This window comes from Phoca vitulina, unplaced genomic scaffold (assembly GCF_004348235.1).
Source record: "Phoca vitulina isolate PV1807 unplaced genomic scaffold, GSC_HSeal_1.0 scaffold8, whole genome shotgun sequence".
NCBI lineage: Eukaryota > Metazoa > Chordata > Mammalia > Carnivora > Phocidae > Phoca > Phoca vitulina.
The window spans coordinates 49,626,799-49,644,898 of record NW_022589711.1 but is presented as its reverse complement, the minus strand read 5'-3'; the positions used below and the strand labels follow the sequence as shown (position 1 = coordinate 49,644,898).

Genomic DNA, 18,100 nt, shown 5'->3' with positions numbered 1-18,100 from the left:
CATGACCTGAGCCGAAGGCAGTCGCTTAACCAACTGAGCCACCCAGGCGCCCCTGACTGCACTCTTGATTCAGAACCTCCAGGGAGCAGTAAACCAGGATCGGAGAAGAAACAACGTTAATCATTGTGTTCTCAAAGCTTGTTTATTAGCTATTCTCACTCATGGTGAAGAGAAATAAAAAAGTGAATGAAATGGAAATCAAAGGAGATGAAAATTCAACCACAGTTCTTCCCCGAGGACCTCCGCTGAACTATACAAAATGCACCATCAGGGGCTTCGTGTCTGCATCTTACAAGGGAACTCATTCAGAGAAGAACCTAATTTCTTCGAAGGAACAGGGTCTAATATGATGCAATAAGATAAATCATAGGATGAGGTTTTAAACAGAGACTGAATGCCTATCAGTCTACGAGGGACCCCCCCTTCGGAGCCACCCGGTTATGTGCAGAAACTGAGGGGCTCCTCTTTGGAATGCATCTTCCCCATCCAGATGACTCTATCACCTGTCCCTGGGGGTGGCCGAGCTCTGTTCTTTGATGGCGGATCTGACTTCCTAGCACAGTATGGTCACCTGAAGCCGGCTGGGATGAAGGAGAGATAATGAGGTTCTGGGATGCGGCTGGGAGCGAGAAGCTGGGGAAGCTACAGTAATGAGGCCGGGTTTCTCAGGTGGGCCGCGGCTGGCCCTGCAGACCCTCCCCGAGCCGGTGGTGACCTTCACACCCTGACCGGGCAATGTGGGCATGGTGGGAACAAGCACACAGCCTCCTAGGGTGCGCGTGTGGAAGGTGGGCATTCACTGGATGCTTCAACTTGGGGCCGGCTGTGAAAACCCCAGCTCGCTCGTTCAGCGCTCCCTGGGAGCCCTAGCAGTACTGTTTGTTCTTTCTGGCAAAAGGGAAGCTTGTCAATTTAAAATAAATTTATATTTGGTCTAAGAAATGCCAGTGCTTAAAAGGATTTCCATTGTTTGGGGGCTGAGGGCACGAAGGGCCATTGTCTTTCCTTTCTCCTCTTTACGCACCTGTTTCCGAGCCCCCTGGAAGATGTCTATGTGTTGGCCCTCCACGATGCCCGGCCCCCCGGAGAGAAACGGCCCCGAGCACCAGCAACGCATAGGCCAGTCCTCACTGGGCGGGACAGCGGCAGCACCTCGTCCGGAAGCACATCCCCACAGAGGTTCGGACGCCAGCCTGGGGCCGGTAGCAGGGGTGCCCCTTGGGCTCCCCCGGAGACCCGAGGGCACGGCAGACGGGGATGCACCTAGGCGTCCGGGATGGGGGTGTTGCAGTTCCCATGGTAGATCTTGACGTGGCCCTCGCACCGGAAGTAAGCCTCAAAGACGTCACTGTAGCCGTGGTCCCTCCACCAGGTGCAAAGCTGCCGGTTCCAGGTGCAGTCCAGCACGTGGAAGAGCTCGGGGTGCTCCATGCCGATCATGGTGAAGAAGTCCTGGTCCCCGAGGTGGCCGCGGAAGCGGTACTTGTCGGCCAGCCGCTGCACCTGCGCCGGCTCCAGCAGGCGGCTGTAGAGGGCGGACTGGCGCATGGCCTCCAGGTTCAGCAGCATCACCCCGCTGTTGAAGCCAGGCAGCCCCTCGGGGGGAGGGCCCCCAACCCGCGTCTTGGGGTTCTCGTGGCGGAACTGCCAGAATGTGTGCCTGGGAGGGGGAAAGAGAGCAGATTTCACCGGGTTTGTGCGGGTAAAACAGTCTGCCGGCCCTATTTTCCTGGGTCTTCACAACCAGCCTGGAGAGAGATGCCATTTTCACTGCAGTTTCACTGCTCTGAGGACTGGGAGGGTCTTAGGTTCGGAATCGGCATCACACCACCAGAAAGCGGCACAACTGCACTCAGACCCAGGCCTCCTGACTCCAAGCCTCACGTCTTCCCATATCCTCTGCTCCTTCAGGAATGCAACATTGCTAACGTTTATATAGGACTCAGCAAGCAGGGGCCCTGCACAAAATCAGCTTATTTCCTCCCCCACCATAGCCTATGAGACGGGTGCTCTCTGGGGTGAGGAGGAAAATGATGCACAGAGAGGTTCTGTAGCTTGCCTGAAGTCACACAGCTAATGAGTATGCAGTTGCAGAACCAGGGACTAAACCCAGGCATCTGGCTCCAGAGTCTACTTTTTAAGATGGCAACAATCCTGGTAGAACTTTCTATCCCCTTGTTTTTGTGATCTTTTTTTTTAAAAAAGATTTTATTTATTTATTTGGCAGAGAGAGAGAGAGAGAGCAAGCAGGCAGAGGGAGAGGGAGAAGCAGACTCCCTGCTGAGCAGGGAGCCCAACATGGGGCTCGATCCCAGGACCCTGGGATCATGACCTGAGCCGAAGACAGATGCTTAACCGACTGAGCCACCCAGGCGCTCCTGTCTTTGTGATCTTGAAAAGGAGAGGAGAGAGGTGGGGGAAGCGCTTCTGGGCAGTGATCTGGTAAAGCAGTAGAAAGCTATATGCAGGCTAAAATAAACTGGGTTTCCGCTTTAGAACAAGCTTCATTTATTAAGGCCCAAGCCCCGCACTTCTGAAAGGCTGGACGGGATGGAGTTCTGAAACACAGCTCAAGGCCTACACGCGTGGGTTAGGGTGAAAAGCAGCTGGGGAACAGCCAGGTAGAATTATGGCTATTTTAGAGGGAATGTCTCCTCAGTCTTCTCTCAAGGCAGATTTAGAAATCTGATCTAGGTCTACAGTTCATGGGGTGTTAGCGCCAGAGGGACCCTTCCAGGTCTTCTATCCAAATGCTTCCATTTGGAGAAGGGGAGACAGATCGAGAAACCTCCTTGTGGGTGACATGGTCAGAGCGCCAGCCACTCTGTTCTCCAACCTCCTTAAGCTCCTGTGCAAGTTCCCGTGCACGCTGCTGGGGTGGGGCACAGCAGGACGCAGAGGGGGGCCTGGGCTCCATGTCCCCAGAGGAGCCTGCGGCCTGCAGGACAGCAGGGAGATGGCAGGCCCTTTGTTGAGGGCAAGGGGCAGGAGCGTAGTCCACATCACACCACATCCCACCTATTTTTACCAGCTCTGCCCCTTCCCTCGACAGTCCTCGGGATGGGGGATGCATCGGGGCAAGCCAAGTCTGCCCCCAGCCTGGAAGTGCCACCCCCTGAGCCTCCCAGAGGTCGCTCCCCCAACCAGTCACAGGGCAGGATCTGTGTGGTGAAGCGGCCAGTGCAGGGGAAAGAAGAGCAGGCCCCACGGCGGCCATAGAGATCCATTTCCCAGTTCCCACACACTGCTCTGTGTCTGGGAATCAGAGAGACCTTCCTTGAGGTCTCGTGTATCATCACAAAGGGCACCGAGAGTCTGATCCTGGTGAGGGTAAAGGCATTCCCTCTGGACATTCTGACAAGTGGAATAACAGGTCTATTGTTTGAATTTTGCCGTAATTGGACTGTGAGTGGAACAAGCTCTGGCGCCTGCTTGGTGATAACAACCTTGGCAAAAATAAGCTTCCAGAGCACACGGAGATGCTGGAGCCCTTCTAGCCACAAAAGCCTGCAGTGATGGGATCACAGGGGCACTGGAATGTGCTCTGGCAACTTGGTCCATTTTACCGTATTTCTTCCAAATGGTTACCTTCGGGTCCAGGCTGCAAGCCACTAACATTCTACCAAATGAATCTGGGCCACCACAGCATGGGAGAGGAGGGGTCCTCCAACCAGGAGGACGGGAGTTTTACTGCCAAGGCATGGATTCAGGCTTTGGGGAGAGAGGAGAAGCATTCTCCAGGGAGGGGAGGCACGGGAGAGGAGACGTCTGGAGTAGACAGGCAGTGCCGGGCCTGTGGAGGCCCTGGACACCGCGAGGCCATCATTCTCCTTCTGTTCTTCCCCCAGGTCTCGTCTCTCCCCTTCCCAGAGGACCAGGGGAGGACGAACAGGGCACAGGCTGGTGGTCAAGTCCGCCCTCCCCGATCTCTGAGGCCTCTCCACAACCTCAGCACCTCGCACGGCGCCCACACGGCGGGGCCTTCAGAACATGAAATGACTTGACAAGGAATGATGGAAAGGTTGGTGTGGCTCAGGCTACGTAGCCTTCAGTGTCGTCTGGAACCGGGGGGGCAGGAAAATATCAGGACACAAAGCTGCAGCTGCAGATGGAAAGCGAGCCGCTGCACGGAGCACTTGAGCCCCCAGGGCCACATTTCTCTGGCGTGGTGAGGGGCAGGGGACCACGAGAGGGTGCTCAGGGCTTTTCAAAGGGCTCAGTACGGTCTCTACTCTTGAGCAAGCTAGGGAGCGGAGAGGTCATCCGCAGCCCTGCGGTACTCCACGGAGCTTCCCTGTCTCTACCAGACTGACCCGCTACCGAACTTGCTGGGCTCAGGACAGCAGGGCCAGAGGCAGAGAGAGAAAAACGAGCACCCTTCCAGGTGGAGCCCATAACCCAGGTGGCTCTTTGGGAAGCTCATGCCTAGCCCTGCTGTTGCTATCGGCACAAAGAGGCATTTTATAACAATGCCAGAGAGAACCAGGTCTGGGACATCAGCACATTATGATTTGTAAGGAGAAGCGAAGGAGGGACAGGAAACTGGAAATGCAAGCCACCCAGGATGTCTGCTGAAGCAGAAAAACAGTCTGAAAGTGAACCAGTGATTCCCTAAGTACAAAATTATTTCCAGGGTGCCCTTGTTTAAAGGATGCCTACTGCTTCAAAATGAACCCAGACAGACAGAGCAGCCACTTGGAGGAGAGGTGGGTTGTCCTGGCCTCCGTGTCAGCTGGTTTGTGTGGAGGAACCACACCAGCCTTGGGATGGAGAGAAGGACACAGAGACGTTGAGGGACTGGAGCTCACGAGCGCGGGCCTTGATCCCATGTGAACGGGCCGAACGGGGTGGTCCGGCCGGGTCCTCGGCTGCCGCAGCACGGCAAACACGGCAGAGCCCTCTTCCGTTTCCCACCTCGGCTCCTGGGCAGTGCGGGGACGTCACGGCCCGCATTCTCACAGGGACGGGATAGAGGTCCCCAGTGCATCAGGGGCAGGCCCGACTGGAACGCGAGGGCTCTGGTCTCTAAAGTCCCTTTCGTCTTAGCCTCAGATTCCATGGGCTAAGGTTCCCGGGAGCAGCACTTGGATTTCAATCTAATTTCTGAAGTTGGCTAACACTGCCAAGGCCACGGCCTCTGGGGACCTGGCTGGTAGGTGAGGCAGAAGCTGCTGGTGCCTCGCTGGGAGGGGGTCAGACCCAAGAGCCTCTCTGAGGGGGGTCAGAGAGGGCCCCAGACCCTCGCCTTCCTCACAGGGCCTGGGGCTGATGATATATATTCACAGGGCACTGCCAGAGGTATGTGCTGAGGCTGCAGGGGCCTCTGTATGAATGTAGGTATCTGGTTCCGAGTCCTGGAGCTTCCAGAAGTTTCTCAGATTAAGCTCCAAGCCCACAGTCCACCAAGTTGCCCTGACTCATCCTGGACTTGGGCCTCTGCAGAGGCTTGTCTCCATCCTCCACTGTCACCTGGAGACACACATTAGAGGGGACAGGATTTCTTCTTCTTCAGAAATAACTTCAAATGCGAAACAAGCCCTCGTGGAGGCAGTCCACTGTAAATACTGAGTCTTTCCAGAAATCAACGAGGCTTGTTGGGAAAACACAAATTAAGAACCTTCAAGTACATTCTTCCAGGTATGGGCAATGAATTTCCTAAATTTATTCTATTGAGTATGCCCTAACTAATACTCATTAAAAAAGACTATTAAAAACGAGTACACTAGTTTTCATGAAGAAAACCCGTCTTTACGGAAAGAGGTATTTGAAATCATTTTGAAAAGCTAAGTCATTTCCTCCCTTCAAGTCTTTCCCTGATGATCATTGCCAAGGTCACTCCAACAAGTCTCTCAACTAGAGAGCCTGGCCAGAGGACCTGGGAAAGAATGCATGTTGTCATGAATAACCCTTTCTCCTCCCACCCACCCCAATCACAGACCCTCCTTTCCCCCTTTCTTTCCATGATTTTCTCCTGGGCTGGTCTTTCTTGGATCCTAAGGCTCAGAATTTTCCACTTTCACTTCCGAGAGGGTTGAGAAGAAAGATGGGAACACAACAATGAGCCTGGGCAATCCGCATCAGGCTCACTAAGAAGGTTCTAGAAGCCCGTGCTGACTGAGGCTGAGTTCAAGCTGCTGGTTTTCAGGCAGAGAGGGCTCCATTTTCTGAGGTTCCGAAGGACAGCGTCATGTGTGGCACTTCTCCTCCCCGTGGCTTACCCCTCGAGTGTGCATCAGAGTCAAGTGCAAAGTCACCAATGAGCAAGCAAAGCTGGGCCTCTTCCCAGAGGAAGCATGCCGTCTGGAAGCTGTCTAATCAGTGAAGACTGGAATCAGGAAACACTACTCCCTTTATGCCCATGCTTGTGGCCCAGGACCAATTAGCTCTTGTTTGACTTGGAAGGGACCCTGTTTTCCAGTCCTTTGAGAGGAAAGGCCAGGAGTGAAGAGCAGTGCTCTGTAGCCCAGTGTTCCGTCCACCCCAGGGCCTGCGAAGTGACCAGGGGACAGTTCTGGGTGGTGTGGGGCTGATTTCGGAGCAAGGACAGTGTCTCTCATTCCTGCCTTGAGCTGAAGTTCTGGGAGACGGGCACAGACTCTCCAGTTCTTTAGGGGAACCACCGCCCTGTGGTATCAACCTAGAGATGACATAGACTGCTGACACTGTGAGGCTTTAAACGGCCATTTCCGGGGCGCCTGGGTGGCTCAGTCGTTAAGCGTCTGCCTTGGAGCTCCCTGTTGGGCGGGAAGCCTGCTTCTCCCTCTCCCACTCCCCCTGCTTATGTTCCCTCTCTTGCTCTAACTCTCTCTGTCAAATAAATAAATATTTAAAAAATAATAATAAACGGCCATTTCCCTAGGGTGTTCCTTGCTGTCAGGAGTCACAGCTGCCCCTCAGCAGGATCTCTTGCTAGCAAGTCAGGTCCCTAGCTCTGCTGGACAGAAACGTTCCTGAAGCCAGTGGTGGCAGGACCAGGATGAGAGGGGTCCCTCCTGGAACCACAGGCTACCAGAACCTAAAGACTCAGGAAGATTCTTAGTTCACCTGCCTATTTTACAAATGAGGACACTGAGGCTCGGAAATTGTTCTGCCTGGAGTCACACCACTGAAAAGGCAACCCCCCAATCCCAGGCCGATGATTTTGCTTTCCCACAAATGCCTCTGCTCAGAGAAGGCGACTGTTGTCTCCCACCACTCAACAAGCCCTGTGCCAGGTGAGACCGTGCCACTTAGTGCCAAGCTTTCAGGAGGCAGAGAGTTCATGCTTTCCCATCTGGCAGGGACTAGCTCCTCCAAGCTTAACACGCCTGCACCTGGAAGGGGAGCTGGGCCCCCAAGTGGCTGACGGGGCTTTTGCTGGGGGCAGCAGGTGGAAGGCGTGTGCTTGCCCTTGTTTGCAGGACCTCAAAAGAAATGTGCTTGCTTTCAAACACCAGCCCTGTTTGCAGGCCAGCAACTGAGTTTCCAACCACAATATGCCCAGAACTGAGAGAGGACAACAGGTCAGGGTTGAGGCAGGGGGCACGTGGGCAGAGCTGGGGGTGTTGGAACCAGGTGGCCTGGCAGGAGAGCAGAGGACTTCTGGGGTTACTGAGACCCAAAAGAGACTCCCCAGAGATGAGGGGGCAGGGGAGGCACACTGCAGGGATTTCCTCAAGGCCCTCCTCCAGAAGGAACCAGAAGCACCAGCGTCCCCCGTTCACCCCTCCCTGCACCAGAAGCTGCCAAGGTTCCTACTTTGCAAACTGGTATCTCTGTACTGCCCTCCCCAGTCTGAGAGAATGAGGGCTCATGGAAGTAAGACGAGCTGAGGAAGGTCTGGGGGTGAAGAGGAGGGAGAAAGGGGTTAACATCTGCTGAGTCTGTGTTTTCTGAATGCTGTGTTGGAGCCTTTAGCTGGAGGAGGGGCGGGGGGGTCACAACAGGGCACTGGGGTAGCTATTAATTACAAATTTTCTAGAGAGCTGACCTGGACACTGGGCTCTTCATTCTTATCTACTAGACCACTGAGCTCTCTACATCTGTCTGCTGGGGCATCACAGACTACGTGGGGGGCTTGAACAACATAAATTTTTCTTCCTCTGCTCTGAAGGCTGCAAGTCTGAGATCAAGGTGTCGGCGGCAGGGTTGGTTCCTTCTGAGGGCTAAGGAAGAACCTGTTCTGTGTCTCTCTCCAACCTCTGGGGGTTGGTTGGCAACCTTTGGCTTCCTTTTGGAAGCATCACCCCAATATCTGCCTTCATCTTCACATAGCATTCTCCCTGTTTGTGTGTCTGTGTCTAAATCTCCACCCCGCTTTTTAAAACATTTTATTTATTTATTTGAGAGAGAGAGAGAGAGAGCATGGGAGAAGCAGGCTCCCCAGTGAGCAGGGAGCCCGATGCAGGGCTTGATCCCAGGACCCTGGGATCATGACCTGAGTCGAAGGCAGACACTTAACCAACTGAGCCACGCAGGCACCCTCAAATCTCCCCTTTTTAAGATACTAGTCATACTGGGCTAGGGGGCCTACCTACTCCAGTGTGACCTCATCTTAACTCATTACATCCGTGACAAACCTATTTCCAAATAAGGTCACAGTCTGAGGGCCTGGGAATTAGGACTTCAGCATCTGAGCGGGGGGACGGGGCACACAATTGGCCCATAACACTCTAACGATGAAGACGAAGGGAAATAGCACACAGCTTATCTTCACCTGTGTTCTCACTGTCCAGACTACGAGGGCACCTGTGGAGTCTAGAGCTGCCCTCAGCAAATTCCCTGACCCCCGCCACCCCCAGTGGGCTGAGACAGACAGTCATGACAGGCTGGGTCGCATCTGTCCAGGACGGTCACAGAAGGAGGGTAGGTGTCTGTAGCGGGACACGCAGGCTACCGAGCAAAGCAGAGGGATTCAGAAATGTGGGTGTAGGGAAGGGGGTGGGGGGTAAGAGGTGACGCAATACCGGTCAGCCTGCAGAAAGATGCCCAAAAATCCACCCTGCGGTATCTCCTCCAGTTCTTAGTGAGACATGTAGGAGCACCAGACAGCACTCGGAGTGGAGAGAATCATCAGGCAGCGGTCACCCAAATATTGAATGGAGCACCTATCAGACTCAACCGATACAATGGCAAGTAGAACATTCCTGCCCTCAAGGAACTGGTGGTCGAGCAAGGAGAGGAGACCCTGACACGAGCACACCAAGTGTCCGTCGTGCAAGGAAGGGGTCTGCATCTGGACTCAGGAGGCCAGGGGTAAGGCCAAGCTGTACAAGCCCCCGGGCCTCTCAGGGCCTTGGTTTGCCCAGCGCTAACATGGGGATGGGGGTGAGACACCCACAGGGCTGTGATGGGACTCCAGGAGCACATGGGTGCACGAACGCTGCCAAGCGCCAGGCCCGCGAGGGGTGGCCCTAACTGGCACAGAAGGGCAGAGCCCCACCATGCCCGGGCTCCTCTCATGGTGTAGTACCTCCTCTCTGTAGTACCTCAGAGAGCAGCCCTCATCCACCTAGCCAGCCAGAAAACCATCTGGAGGCTTCTGTTCCGACATGGCTTCCCGCCTCAATGAAGTCTGGAATAAAGGTGACCAGCGCTGTCTGGCTCATTCCCAAAGCTGCACCAGCTATGACAGACCATCTCCGTAAAACCCGGCACAGCAGTGGATCAGGGAGGGTGGACATCCCTGCCAGGAAGGCCTCTGACCTGCCACAAGATGGCCCGACCAATTCTGAGCCTGGCGGCCCTCCAAACACCCACAGTCCTCCTTTCCCCCGGAGACCTCTGGAAGGACAGCTGCTTGGTGTGAGGTCTCCCATGGCATGGCACAGTCAGGGCCCCGAGGCTTCCCATTCCCCCGTGTCCACAGGAGGGTGGGATGCCCTTCTCTGAGTTACCAGTCCTCTTCTCACGTCTCCGGCCCGCCCACCGCTGCCACGCCCAGCCTGCGGGGACATCTTGGCCACACGGGCTTCCTCCCACACCTGCTGCCCCAGAGCTGTGAACACAGGTGTGTGGGCTGGGGGACTTGCGGTCACTCGATCTGACAAACAGCTCCCGAGCGTGCTGTGCCTGAACTGGGCTAGGCCCTGGAGGGCTGCACGGGGAGGGCCTGGGGAGGGACAAGGGACAGATGACGGAGGAAGAGGCACGGGAGGCTTCAAGCAGGCAGATGGAGCTCTGAGGGGCTTCCTGCCTGGGGTGTGACAGGGACAGTGGACACTAACAGCCAAGGCAAGGCTAGGAGGATAAAAAGGGGAGTGACCCGCTCAGTCTTGAACAGATGTCAGCAAGAATAGTGATGCGGGAGAGCCCTGCAGGTGGCTGGGGACAGGTCACAGGCAGCGGCACAAAGCAAGCAGGACAGAATTCTGGGGAGTTCCAACATTTAGGGGATGGAAGAAGAGGAGCCGGGAAATGCACTCTCAATAATTTCAATGACAGTAATGATGGCCTCATCATGGCCTCATGGTTCTTCAAACCCCACCTGAGCTACCTACCCACTTGGCTCTCCCTCCGTGAGCCTTGCCATCAGAAGGCGCTCTGCTCCAGTGATGGGGAACTGGGATAGGTCCCCTCTGACTGCATCGTCCTGCGCGTCCCCCCACAGAACCAGCTTGCTGGCCCCTGGGGAGCCTCTGGGGGTCCACCTCTCCCTATTCTCTAGATAGTCTCCCCTGGATCTTCCTGGCTTCCCACCCACTCTAAACTGCCCCCATTACCTCCCTGCATATGAGAATATGGACAGTATTGAAAGCTGCAAAGGAAGGGAACTTGGAAATGCTACAGGAGACTACAGACCTCTGACAGAGGTGAGTGACAGAGACTAAGGAGCTGGGCACTTAGCATGGGGTAAGACATGGATAGGGGGGATATCTATATGCCCAGGGAAAGGAATGTGCATGCCAGACTAAAGAGGTAAGAAATACAGGGTGAGTGGCAGGGTGGGTACTTTGAGGAATGATAATCATGATGATGGCTAATACTTAGTGAGCATTTACTATGCGTCTGACCCTGTTTTAAGTCCTAATTTAATGTTTGTAACAAACAAACGAGGTAAGTAGTATTCTCTCCATGTTACAGATGAACAAAGTATGGTAGGGGGATACGAACCATTTGCTCATGGTCACAGGAGCCAGGCAGAAGAGTTTACCAAGAAGAGGGAAATCCCAGGACACATCTGAGACTAGAGAAAGGACATAATGAGAAGATACAGGTTCTGAAGTGGGAATCAGGGACACTGAGAAAGGTCATTTAGGGTGAAGTCTAAATCTTGGGAAGGTTAGGAGGTAAAGTCATTTATGGAGACAGAGGGACTTGGGTACCAATAAGGGTTTGAGAAAGAGAAATGGTTTACAAGGGCAGTGAAGAGTCAATAAAAGATGGAAAAAGGATTTTCCTGAGTATGGAAGGTCTGAGTGGAGTCAGGAACCCTGGCATTGATAACCAGAATGTGTTATTCATCTTTATGACTTGAGGGCCTAGTGTGGGCATTTGGTTCACAGCAGGCCTTGAGAACTCTTAAATTTCAAAAGGATGAATGGTTGGATGGATTAAAGAATGGAACGAACAAAGGGACAAGATACTGTAAAATCAGATGGTAGAATTTAAAAGAGGAGAATGGTGAATGAAGGTGGTGGAACAATAGTTTAGAAAGGCAGTTGGGGGAGAATGCACCCCGGGCCCTGTGAACTAGAGCCACGGGGGTCTTTACTGAGGGTAGCCAGGTCTCTGTTGGGGAAGAAAAAAATTTCCTCTATCTTTCAAAGGTTCTTCCACCGGGTCTTAGAATTAAAGTGACATGAAACAGATTAACAGGAGAAAATAAAAATTAATTTTGTACAAATAGGAACCCTACATACATGAGAAGTTCAAAGACAGAAAGGTAAAGTGAGGTAGATATGCCATCCTGAGCTAAGGAATGGAATAGGGCCGGGGCATCAAAGGGGAGGAGGGCAATTCACAGGGCAATAAAAAGAAGAGCAGATGTTTGGTAATTAGATGTTTGCCCTGCCATATAGTTGGATCATTTAGATAAAATTTATCTCTAGTAATAACTCCTACTCTGGGAAAGACTCTCAATTTAGATTCTTCTAGGTAGTTAAGAGAGGAGCAAAAGTTTCTCTTGAGCCTGTAGGTATCCACTGCCTTCAGCCCAAAATAGTCTACATATCAAAGTGACACATTTGGGGGAGACTTGTTTTGAACCCTTGCATTTCTCTCAGGGCGAGGACAGAGAAAATGACGTAGAAATGTCAGCCCCATGAGCCGAGGAATGCATATCTGTGATGAGGTGCCACTGTGACAAAGATTATCAACGAAGGGACCCAGATGGTAACCTGACCCAGGGGTGCCCACAGCCCTCTGGACAATGCCTTTCCTGGCAATGGCCGTGGAAGATGCCAGGCCTCCAAATACAAGGCTTGTACATCACTGCTAGGGAGAAGCTCAAATCTGGTAGAAGCCCTAAGACCTAACCAAGAGACTGAAGGGTGTGCAGCCAGCAGGCTGGGCTGCCAAATACCCACATGTAGTTGGCCTGGCATGGGTGGCCAGGGCCCAGCTTAGCTCCATAATCCTACCCTTTCCCCAAACTGAGGCTGAGGGAAGGACTTTCATCAGGGTGAAGACAAAGCCAGAGAGAGTTACCTTCAGAATCGGGTCACTGCCCCCAGTAGGCCCACAGCACTAGGCGATACAGAAAAGAAGTGCCCAGGACACATGCTGGGGTGCTTTCCAGGACAGTGAGCAAAATTCAGTTGTGTGCAGTATGGGTGATGGGGAAGAGCAGGTGTAGAATTTACTCCTGTGTCCAGAATTAAGCTCAATCGATCCAGCCCAGCACCCTTCACCCTCACAGAAGGGCGTGTTCCACCCTGGGAGCTGGGTGTTGGGGAGACTATGTGGGCATGGCTGACCCAGGTACAAAGGCAATCGAGCTGCAGCAAAATGTGGTATTTCTCAAGCCCAGAAAAAAATCTGTGAGCCTTCCCACTTCATTTAAGCCAACCTCTACCTTTGCTTGTCCCTGCTCACTGTCCTATACTACATTTGTGGCAGGGGTCTTGGTCAAGGGTAAAAACAGTGATTGGCACACTGGCAACTGACAAATGCCGAGGCTCTCCCACCTGTCAAGCACAAGCAAGGACACAGGCACGGCCCCACAGGAGCCCGTTCTGGGCAGCGGCGCTTCTCGGACTTCACTGCGAGGGACTCGCCTGGGATCTCGTTAAAATGCAGATTCTCATTCAGAGGCTGCATTTCTGGCAAGCTCTCAGATAATTCTGATGCTGCTGGCCCAAGGATCATACACTCAGAAGGAAAAAAAAATGGTGTTTTTATAAAGAGATGAAAACCAGGAGAGTAGCAATGATGTCATTTTATCTTGCAAACGGCCATAAAGTAGGCACATATAGAGCCACTTACAAATGTCATACAGATTTTATGCTAATACCTTCCTGTACCTTCTCACTTTATCACAGCTCTGGGAAGGGGGAGCAGGGCGGGCGGGGGACCACTAGGGAAATGTTTCCTGGAAGCAGTGTGCTTATGGCACCAGGAGGGAGGGCCCAGCTCGGCCACCTTCTATCCCAGGGATTAGCCATTAGTCTGGAGTGGAGGGGGAGGCAGGGCAGGGCAGCAGGGATACATTAGTTTTCCACCGCCTTGAAAAAAGTACTGGTATGTCATGGGGTTAAGAATGCAGGTTCTGGGAGCAGACGGTCCAGATTCAAATCCCGGTCCTCTGCTTACTAGCCCCGAGAAGGCACTGCAGCTCTCTGTGCTCCAGGATTCCTGTATGGAACTAGGGTTGTTGGAAGGGGTTTTTGAGGAACGCACGAGATGATGGAAGCCGTGGACGCACATCACACTTGCTGAGAAGCAATGTGGGTTCTCTGCGGCGAACACATGCCTGCTTCCCCCACGCTGTCTGTCACAGGGCTCTGCAACCACCAGTAGGGTGACCGTGAGCAAGTCACCTCCCCTCCTGAGGCCTCAGTTCCCGCATCTGTTAAGCGGATTAATCAGCCCCAGGCTCCTTTCCTGTTTTGAAAGCCTATGGTTTTATGCCCAGAATGATCACCAAACTCCAGTAATTAATCTTTCTTTAAATATAGCACCGGTGTGTGAGTGCAATGTGGATTTTTTTTCGTGTTACTTGCTTTTGTTTCCAAAACCCATTTCCATGTATCAACAAAGCCCCACGATTTGTGTATGCTGACAAGCTGGCAGAGTCCAGGACTGATGTGCAAGAAAGACCACTCGGCTAGAAGCAGGCTCGGTGTTACGTGCTTGCCCAGAGCCTCCCCCTCGGCTCTGGTGATCGTGCAGCATGGTGAGCACTGAGCATGTGCTCAGCACAGGAAAGAGGCACATAGAGAGCTGGCTGGGCTGGCCACCTCCTGCACCCCAGGCAGCCCTGAGGTGGTGTCCCATCCTCCTCTGCCTTCTCTGCTACTGGGACCCCTACCACTCCATGATGCCCCAAGATGCAGAAAGACTGTTCTTGACTTTTTAAGCCTCTTCTCACCCGAGGGCAGTGCATTAGAGGTCATCTGTATAAATAGAGTACACCTGAGCAAAACATGCCTGGCCTCTAGCCCACCCAAACATCCAACTTGTCCCTGGCCTGCCCGGTGTCCCCACACAGCTAGCTGTACTTCGTGCCCTGAAGCCTCACCACTGGGCACGCCACTGCACGGTCTTCACTTTTCTTTTTTAAAGAAAGGAAAAAAGAAAGAAATTTACAAAACAATTTGTCCTTAGATCACAAACGTGCTAGGCTGGATCAAGGAGCAACATTAGGAGGGGTTTATCAGAACTGTCTGATTCAGAAAATAAGCAATTCCTCAAAGGTGGCCTGGAGTCTCAGCTGCTCCCGCATGCCTCAGTCGCCGGAACTGAGGCCCTTCTGGTCTCTCAGCAGGCCAGCAGTTTCAGCCAGGATCACAGGCCTGCAGGGGAGTCTCGGCAGTTCCAGGCAATGAGCACTGAGGGGAATCCAGGGGTTGAAGTGAGGCAGTCTGTGCGTATGAGGATGGTGGCCGGCTGGGGTGGGGTGGCCTGGAGGAGAGGCAGGAGCTGCTGCAGGGCCCCAGGGGAGTGCGGTGGTGGTGTCGAGGATGGGGGGAGCTATTAGTCAGGGGCAGGCGTGTGACTGCACCTGAGGACGGACAAAAACGGGATGGAGGAGGATAAGGAGCCCGACGCCTGGGCTTCTGTCCTGAGCACTCTGGGTGCGGCATAAATGGCAAGGCCTATTTTCATCATTATCACGGACTTTCGCACAGTGACACCGGCTGGGTCGCTCCGCCGTCTCCCACCTCTCCCACAGAGAGACCTTCCCGGCTCAGATCTGCTGCGGCTCTGGTTCTTGACACCATGTCGTCCGTAATGGCCTCAGCACCAGCACCATGGGGCCCACTCTTGTCCCTGTGCCTTTCTCCAAACACAGGACCAGGCTGGAAAGATGAGGAAGGGGACAGCCGGGAGATGCTGGCCGGCGTGGCCTGTTCACAAGCCCCCTTCTTTCCAGATGACTTGGAGCAAATGTGCCTTTCGCCGGCTCCTTCCAGACGGTAGCCAACCTCACCCTCACCCAGGGCAGGTGAGCTCTTCTCTGCCTCCCTGCCGCATTGTGCTGATTTCCTAGGGAGATTTTTTCCCCCCTTCAAACTGAAAGTGATACTCTTAGCCCCTTCGTGGGCCCCTTTCTGCTTAAGTCTCTTCTCCATGCCTTCCAGACGGTTCCCCAGAATCTCTGCAGTGCCTGCGGTGCTCCTTATAAAGGGTTAAAGAATCGGAATTACCCCCCAACACACCTAGCACTCTCTCCAGGTGTCCCCGCGGGCATGCCTGGGGCTGCCTAGACTTCTGTGACTTCTCAGCTCTCTCTGGAGTGGAGTACTGAGGCCTGGGCTTAACCAGAACAGGCGACTAGGATCTGAGTGAACGTGAAGAGTGGAATTTTTAAGAACCAGATCAAAGATGGCATTAAAATTAGATGCTAGTCCAAGCCACTACCTGAGGAAACTAATTAGGATCCTCTGAAAATAACAGCAGTTCTGCTAGACACTAGTCCTGGAGCCATATTTCTTCTGGAATATTGGCTGGTCAGGGGGCAGCCTTTCTTCCTCGAGTGTTCCCGGCCACCTTCTCTCTGCCTTTGTTCCCACGGCAGTTCAGGCTGCCAGACTGCCTACTGAGGAGGACACATCCCGACCTGACCCACATCCAAACTAATTAGGTGCTTATCTTCACCCATCCTACACCCTGAGGAGGCACCCATCCCACAAATCCTCGTACCACCAACGTGGGGCTGAGCTGCTCTGCTCTCTGCCCCATGTGGAACCTGCAGGGCTGGCTTACTGGGGAGGCTACAAGTTTCTGACTTGGTCTCAGCCTAAGGAAAAGCAAGAAGAAACCTCAGCTCTGGACACACCCTGGGTAGGAGGCAAAGGAGGAAAGAAATGACCCTGCCCAGGAGAGCCAGGCCAGTCCCCATGACAGCCGAGTGTCACCAGATGGCTCCGCCAGCCTGTCAGCAGTTGGTGTAAACCCACATCCACGGCCCTAGGCAGGCTGGTGTCCCCTGCACTCCCATCCTGTGGAGGCCTCGTCCCTCACCGCCTCTTGCCCGAGACCAACAGACACCTGCCCACACGTACACCGGCCCAGGGTGGCCCAACCACGCCTCCTGGCCACTCACTCTGTCCAGACACAAATGCACAGGGCTGCTGACGCAGGATAAGACTACCTGGCTCGACGCCCCCGACACCTCCTTCAGAGCCAGACTCCTTCTGGGACCTTGGGAACCTCCCCAGATTAAGCTCTTCAAGCTTCATGCCCTCCTCCTCAGAAGGGCATCCCAGAGGCCCGTGCCTCAGTGAGCGCACTCTGAGGTGACGGCCTCTCCCACAGCCCCAGTCTCTGGATATGTGCGGGGACGTGAGCCCTGTGCAGGTGTCAAGTCTTCCCATCCTCACGCGCTCTGCCCTCCCACATGGGTGGGAACTTCGTGGCTGCATCGTGCCTCTCTGTACAGACAGGGAAGGTATTTGCTGAAGCCATTCTGACTAGAAGGTGCTACTTCTCTTCCATGACCCCCCAGGGTAGGTCGGCTCAAACCTGCCTCTAAGGAGGTCTTCTCGGCCACCCCCCCTTTTCCACTCCCCTCATCAGGCTTCTCTCACACAGGAACTGGGCAATGGGTGGCCGTGTTTCTCCAACTTTCTTGTGCACACCAAACTTAGGTCTGGGATTCAGCAGGCGAGGGAGTGGCATTCTGCACTTCCGACAAGCTCCCAGGCAATGCTGAGGCCGTGCTCCACCAGCCACATTTTGGGTAGTGAGAAGGCAGAGGAAAGAGCAAGGGCTTTTGAGTCAGTCAAACTGCATCCTGACACCAGCTCCACCAGAACCAGCCAACACACCTCCAGAGGGATACCTCAGGAGAGGGAACTTGCTAGAGAAGTCAGTGAAGTAACTTACGAACACTCTGGTGCACAGAGGTGGGGATGATGAGAGTTCTCCTTCCTCTCCTTGTGTGTCTAATCCTGGGTCTGGCGCATAACCTGTGCCCTGCATGATGGGGGAGAGGGGGTGCGAGGGCCTGAAAGCCTGTCTCTTAGACCGAGGATCTCTATGTCTAGCTCTGAGTGCTTATGTGCATGATGCTGGGGAAAGGGGCAGTTCGGGCCGTGCTGATGGGCAGTTCCTCAAGTGACCTGGTATCTGGATGTCTGTGCATGAGCAGGAGTGGCTGCTAACACATGAGAAGGCCACAGTGAAGCAAAGAGCAGTCAGCCTGGAGCCCTGTGCTCCCCACTCAGTGGGTCTGACGCCCACTGCAGGCCAGCGGCTCAACGGGAGAAAGCTGGGTGCTTTCAGAAGCTGCATGAGTCAGTCTGGCTGGAAAAGGACCATTTATCAAAACCCTTCCTCTCTCATCCCTCAAGCAGCTTCAGAGAGGGTCTTGCTTGTTTCCAGGGAAAGGCTAGGGACTCAGGGAACTTAGCCCAATATGTGATATATAGCAGTGTTGCTTCTAAGGTCTAAAGCAAAGACAAGAGAAAAAATTAGACCAATGGTCAATCCATCTTCAGCAAGCAAGTCTGCATCC

At 53.8% G+C, this 18,100-nt stretch overlaps 1 protein-coding gene across 1 annotated transcript in view; it reads right to left on the bottom strand.

The window, feature by feature from the left end:
• Positions 1–7: 7 nt before the first annotated feature.
• The window catches only part of XXYLT1 (xyloside xylosyltransferase 1), a 159,751-nt gene continuing 141,658 nt past the window's right edge, over positions 8–18,100 (bottom strand). The window contains exon 4 of the mRNA XM_032406880.1: positions 8–1,660. Coding sequence (XP_032262771.1) covers positions 1,264–1,660 — 397 coding nt within the window. The 3' untranslated portion in view covers positions 8–1,263. The remainder of the gene's footprint in view (positions 1,661–18,100) is intronic.